General features: G+C 38.8%; 1 protein-coding gene across 1 annotated transcript in view; it reads left to right on the plus strand.

The window, feature by feature from the left end:
- WNK3 (WNK lysine deficient protein kinase 3) overlaps positions 1–1,696 on the plus strand; it is a 183,185-nt gene extending 181,489 nt beyond the window's left edge. Inside the window, 1 exon segment of the mRNA XM_027534682.1 lies at positions 308–1,696. Coding sequence (XP_027390483.1) covers positions 308–637 — 330 coding nt within the window. The 3' untranslated portion in view covers positions 638–1,696.
- Positions 1,697–6,639: the final 4,943 nt, after the last annotated feature.

Raw genomic sequence — 6,639 nt, forward strand, 5'->3', positions numbered from 1 at the left:
CCTTGGAGTTATCTGGAACTGTGTTCAACTCCTTACCTTACTATTAATTTGCTAAGTGGTGATGGGCATTATTAATTTTGAGCTTCTGTTTCCTCATCTAAAAATGCTTGTCTTGCAGGACAGTTATGAAGATGAAATGAAATAAGGTATATAACTGTGAGCACACAGAAAGTTACTCCCAAAATGGTAGACACTCAGAATAATAATGATAGAGTAGTAGTAAGACAAAAAAAGAATAGGAAGGAATATAGAATAAAAGCATCTATCAAATAAACTGATCTTTTGTTTTTATTTTTGTTTTTGTTAGAATACTCCATCTACTATGGGCTACACACCAACATGGATTTCTTCTCTGTCCCAAATCCGTGGAGCTGTCCCAACCTCCTTGCCACAAGGACTGTCACTCCCTTCATTTCCTGGGCCATTATCATCATATGGAATACCCCATGTTTGTCAGTATAATGCTGTGGTGGGGCCAGGGTATCCAGTACAGTGGGTAGGAATTTCAGGAACACCACAACAGTCTCTAGTAATTCCTAACCAACCTGGGGGACCGTTCCAACCAGGGATGAATTTGCAGGCGTTTCCAGCTTCATCAGTGCAGAATCCGTCCACAATCCCTCCTGGTCCCAAGTAAATCAGAGTAGATAATGAAGAAAAGGGAGTTTTCTTTATAATTATTTTCAGGATACCTAAGGTATTAAACTTTCTTCTTCTTGGGTTCTGCCATACTTTCCCTCATTTTGAGTTTACTTTTCACTCTTATTTTTTGTTCCAATGTAGTATTTGATATAGCTCATCACCTGTAGAACTGTGCAGTTTATACATAGAACACTGCACATAGAAATGTTTTTTCACTTCAAATCCTATCCTCTTTGATACTTGATTTTTTTAAAAAAAATACTGTTTAGAATGCTTTAATATGCTCAGCTTGAGCATTGTCATTTCCAGGACACTTTCCATGCATTGCTGAGGAGCCCCCATTTTTTTTTATTGCAGTTCTCTGCAGCTAGATGATACTTTTCTTTAAAAGGTATAAGAACTATTTAAATTTATATTCCCCAAACATACACAAAGTGAGACTCTCCAGCAGGGTCTTATGAGATTCTTCATGTTGTTTATCTTAGGTTTACCTTTCACAGAAGGCAGGGTAACTTGCTGCAGGAAATGTTTTGGTGTATAAAATTAGAATAACTTTGTCAACCAATATAGAACATGAGCCCTTTTTAATGTGATTTTCTTCCCGTCGTCACAGCAGTAGGAGTGAAGCCTTGTTTTAGGTGAGGCGGAGAGGAAGGAAAAAACAGAACTGTAACAGTTCTTGATTCTGCAGATAATGTAGCTGCTTTAGGATTTCCATAGTAATTCAAAGCAGCTATCTCTTTGTTTCTCATGTGCACACTACATGTATTTGAGCATGAGAGGCATTGGTTTGGCTTGCATTCTTTTGCAAGGGATATACTGCAGCTGATATGAATCTCATTTGGGGGGAATCTTTGTATTCCTAACAAAGACAATTCAAGTTACACCTCTATTAATCCATTCTTCTGAAGAGAAATTTACTTGATAAAGTAGGTTTTGAGACTTACACATGAAACACTGGCTTTACAAGGTTCTAAGAGATGAACAGTATGAAAAGGCAAAATGATAGGATATTGAAAGAGGAACTCCCCAGGTCGGTAGGTGCTCAATATGCTACTGGAGATCAGTGGAGAAATAACTCCAGAGAGAATGAAGGGATGGAGCCAAAGCAAAAACAATACCCAGTTGCAGATGTGACTGGTGATAGAAGCAAGTTCTGATGCTGTAAAGAGCAATATTTCTTAGGAACCTGGAATGTTAAGTCCATGAATCAAGGCAAATTGGAAGTGGACAAACAGGAGATGGAAAGAGTGAACGTCAACATTCTAGGAATCAGTGAACTAAAATGGACTGGAATGGGTGAATTTAACTCAGATGACCATTATATTTACTACTGCAGGCAGGAATCCCTTAGAAGAAATGGAGTAGCCATCATGGTCAACAAGAGTCCGAAATACAGTACTTGGATGGAATCTCAAAAATGACAGAATGATCTCTGTTCATTTCCAATGCAAACCATTCAATATCACAGTAACCCAAGTCTATGCCTGAAACAGTAATGCTGAAGAAGCTGAAGTTGAATGCTTCTATGAAGACCTAAAAGACCTTTGGGAACTAACACCCAAAAAAGATGTCCTTTTCATTATAGGGGACTAGAATGCAAGAGTAGGAAGTGAAGAAACACCTGGAGTAACAGGCAGATTTGGCCTTGGAATACAGAATGAAGCAGGGCAAAGGCTAATAGAGTTTTGCCGAGAGAACACACTGGTCATAGCAAACACCCTCTTCCAACAACACAAGAGAAGACTCTACACATGGACATCACCAGATGGTCAACACCGAAATCAGATTGATTATATTCTTTGCAGCCAAAGATGGAGAAGCTCTATACAGTCAACAAAAACAAGACCAGGAGCTGACTGTGGCTCAGATCATGAACTCCTTAATGCCAAATTCATACTTAAATTGAAGAAAGTAGGGAAAACCACTAGACCATTCAGGTATGACCTATATCAAATCCCTTATGATTATACAGTGGAAGTGATAAATAGATTTAAGGGACTAGATCTGATAGAGTGCCTGATGAACTATGGACTGAGTTTCCTGACATTGTACAGGAGACAGGGATCAAGACCATCCCCATGGAAAAGAAATGCAAAAAAGAAAAATGGGTGTCTGGAGAGGCTTTACAAATAGCTGTGAAAAGAAGAGACGCGAAAAGCAAAGGAGAAAAGGAAGGATATAAGCATCTGAATGCAGAGTTCCAAAGAACAGCAAGGAGAGATAAGAAAGCCTTCCTCAGCGATCAATGCAAAGAAGTAGAGGAAAACAACAGAATGGGAAAGACTAGAGATCTCTTCAAGAAAATTAGAGATAGCAAGGGAACATTTCATGCAAAGATGGGCTCGATAAAGGACAGAAATGGTATGGGCTTAACAGAAGCAGAAGATATTAAGAGGTGGCAGAAATACACAGAAGAACTCTACAAAAAAGATCTTCACGATCCAGATAATCACGATGGTGTAATCACTCACCTAGAGCCAGACATCCTGGAATGTGAAGTCAAGTGGGCCTTAGAAAGCATCACTACGAACAAAGCTAGTGGAGGGGATGGAATTCCAGTTGAGCTATTTCAAATCCTGTAAGATGATGCTGTGAAAGTGCTGCACTCAATATGCCAGCAAATTTGGAAAACTCAGCAGTGGCCACAGGACTGGAAAAAGTCAGTTTTCATTCCAATCCCAAAGAAAGGCAATGCCAAAGAATGCTCAAACTACCGCACAACTGCACTCATCTCACACGCTAGTAAAGTACTGCTCAAAATTCTCCAAGCCAGGCTTCAGCAAGCTGGTTTTAGAAAAGGCAGAGGAAGCAGAGATCAAATTGCTAACATCCGCTGGATCATCAAAAAAGCAAGAGAGTTCCAGAAAAATATCTATTTCTGCTTTATTGACTATGCCAAAGCCTTTGACTGTATGGATCACAATAAACTGTGGAAAATTCTGAAAGAGATGGGAATACCAGACCACCTGACCTGCCTCTTGAGAAACCTATGTGCAGGTCAGGAAGCAACAGTTAGAACTGGACATGGAACAACAGACGGTTCCAAATAGGAAAAGGAGTACGTCAAGGCTGTATATTGTCACCCTGCTTATTTAACTTATATGCAGAGTACATCATGAGAAACGCTGGGCCGGAGGAAGCACAAGCTGGAATCAAGATTGCCAGGAGAAATATCAATAACCTCAGATATGCAGATGACACCACCCTTATGGCAGAAAGTGAAGAGGAACTAAAAAGCCTCTTGATGAAGGTGAAAGAGGAGAGTGAAAAAGTTGGCTTAAAGCTCAACATTCAGAAAATGAAGATCATGGCATCTGGCCCCAACACTTCATGGGAAATAGATGGGGAAACAGTGGAAACAATGTCAGACTTCATTTTTCTGGGCTCCAAAATCAGTGCAGATGGTGACTGCAGCCATGAAATTAAAAGACGCTTGCTCCTTGGAAGGAAAGTTATGACCAACCTAGATAGCATATTCAAAAGCAGAGACATTAGTTTGCTAACAAAGGTCCATCTAGTCAAGGCTATGGTTTTTCCAATAGTCATGTATGGATGTGAGAGTTGGACTGTGAAGAATGCTGAGCACCGAAGAATTGATGCTTTTGAACTGTGGTGTTGGAGAAGACTCTTGAGAGTCCCTTGGACTGCAAGGAGATCCAACCAGTCCATTCTAAAGGAGATCAGCCCCAGGTGTTCTTTGGAAGGAGTGATGCTAAAGCTGAAACTCCAGTACTTTGGCCACGTCATGCCAAGAGTTGACTCATTGGAAAAGACTCTGATGCTGGGAGGGATTGGGGGCAGGAGGAAAAGGGGACGACAGAGGATGAGATGGCTGGATGGCATCATCGACTCGATGGACATGGGTTTGGGTGAACTCTGGGAGTTGGTGATGGACAGGGAGGCCTGGCGTGCTGCAATTCATGGGGTCGCAAAGAGTCGGACACGACAGAGCGACTGAACTGAACTGAACTGAAGAGATGAGGGGTATACACTGTCCTGCAGTAGATAGTAGACCCTCAAAGGATACTATTTAAGTTGTCCTTAGCTTATTTTTTTGGGGGGATTACCTTTTTGTTTTTTAGTTGTTATAGTTATCTTGTTAGAGTCTGTAGCATCTTAGATGATTTTGGCAGCCTCTTTAGAATCTGAGAGAGATCACTGTCAAGTTGCACTTTACTGGGTTTTATCCAGTTTTAGGAGGAAGGGAGGCAATGTCAGAATATACACTTTTGGTTTTCAAGAAAGTTAACTAATATTCTTAAAAGTCTGGTCACAGAGTTACCTAATGCTTGATCAATCTGTGAAACCCAAATATTGAATTCTAAAATGGTATTTATCAACTACCACATATAAACATGTTTAAAATACTTTTCACTCTGAAGATTTCAAAGTCATTTCTAGGACACATTTACCTAATAATGAGTTCTACTGGTCAACATTCCAGATGATCACCCAACATTTCTATTGACAGATTTTCCTCCATATTCCTCTAAAAATTTTACCCTATGATCTTGCCAGGTAATGAGGAAAACTTAATGGGTGTACTTTTTTTTTTTTGCACACTCTACTTTGTGACATTCAGCACCCTTTTTCAAAAAAGAAAAATGTCTTCTGTTGCTTACCTGAGGATCACACTCAGCATCATGAAGATTCTGTCACTATCATTTGGGGGCATCCAGGATAGCATTTTGAGAACTGCTGTTGATAAGAGTCACAGCTTCTTTTTATAAAACATACTCTGGTTTGGATGAGTCTTTCTAAATCTTATGTACAGATTCGTCAAATTTCTTCTACAGTATTATTTGCAAGTTGAAATGGTTTTAGGACATTAGTGTAATGCAGATTCTCGCATTGCCGTTTTCCATGTGTATAAAAAACAATGTGCCTAAAATCTGTAATTCTTTCAAACTGCTTGCGTTTCATTAGTAGAGTCAGCTTTGTGTGATTACATTGAGACTTAAAATTTATAAGCTGAAAATACTGCAGGTTTTATGATCCTTTTTGGAGTTACAATCCTTTTAAATAGTGTACCCCAGGATGAAAAAAGCTCCATGGATGACATTTATTAATGGCTGCTCTATATCATATGTCCCACATTTTGCCATCACCTCTGTTTTATGTACAATTCATCATTCTTTTGCCTGCAGACTTTTGCAGTGCCTTGTAATATTTAGAATCTTTTCAGATTTTTTGCTGGAAAGAAAAGTAGTCTTCTAAAGTTTGAAGATGGTGAGTAGTGTACTGCTGTCTCCATGCTGACTGCAGTAGTTGGGTTAACATATATGTTATGTATACATGATGTATATGTAACGTGTATAAGTTTAAAAATACAGAAAAAAATGAGTTTTGTGCAGAAATTAAGAAAACAGTGTTATTCACATCACTGTGGGTTTTTAAGTTATTTTTTTCCCATTACTTAAATGTTTGACTCAGATTATAGTCACTTTGACTGTAAATATTAGCTAGTTTTCTATCTAGGGGTTTTGCATTATTTCATAATTTTGATAAATCATGATAGTGCTGTTTTCATCCTTGCTGAGGTACTTTTCCTCCCCAGAAATAATTAACTCTTGAGGTATAGCTCAGAAATTCCCTTCTTACTTAACAAAGAGCCTACTACAAAGAAAGGCCTTCTTTTCATTTCCAACACACACCAAAACCTGTCCTTTCCATTTTCCTTCTTGTAGAAGAAAAAAGGTTACACTAAACAATCCTGCTTGTAAAGCTTTTTTGAGGGTAGTCAGTATGTCCAACCATCATGTTTACTTCTCAAAGTGCAAGTCTGATGAATAGTACTGTATCTCCATATGTGGCAATGTGAACATTTCATCATGAAGTACCTGCTGCTATGTTTGTGAAGTTGGGTGTAACATCATAAGAATATGAAACAAGTATTGGTGTAAATCTAATGAAAATAACCCTATGTATTTGTACCAGTCTTGAATCTCTATTTAAGGCAATTTGCTGTAGTTAACAAATATCCACTTCGTTTTT

This window comes from Bos indicus x Bos taurus, chromosome X, assembly GCF_003369695.1.
Source record: "Bos indicus x Bos taurus breed Angus x Brahman F1 hybrid chromosome X, Bos_hybrid_MaternalHap_v2.0, whole genome shotgun sequence".
Lineage (NCBI taxonomy): Eukaryota > Metazoa > Chordata > Mammalia > Artiodactyla > Bovidae > Bos > Bos indicus x Bos taurus.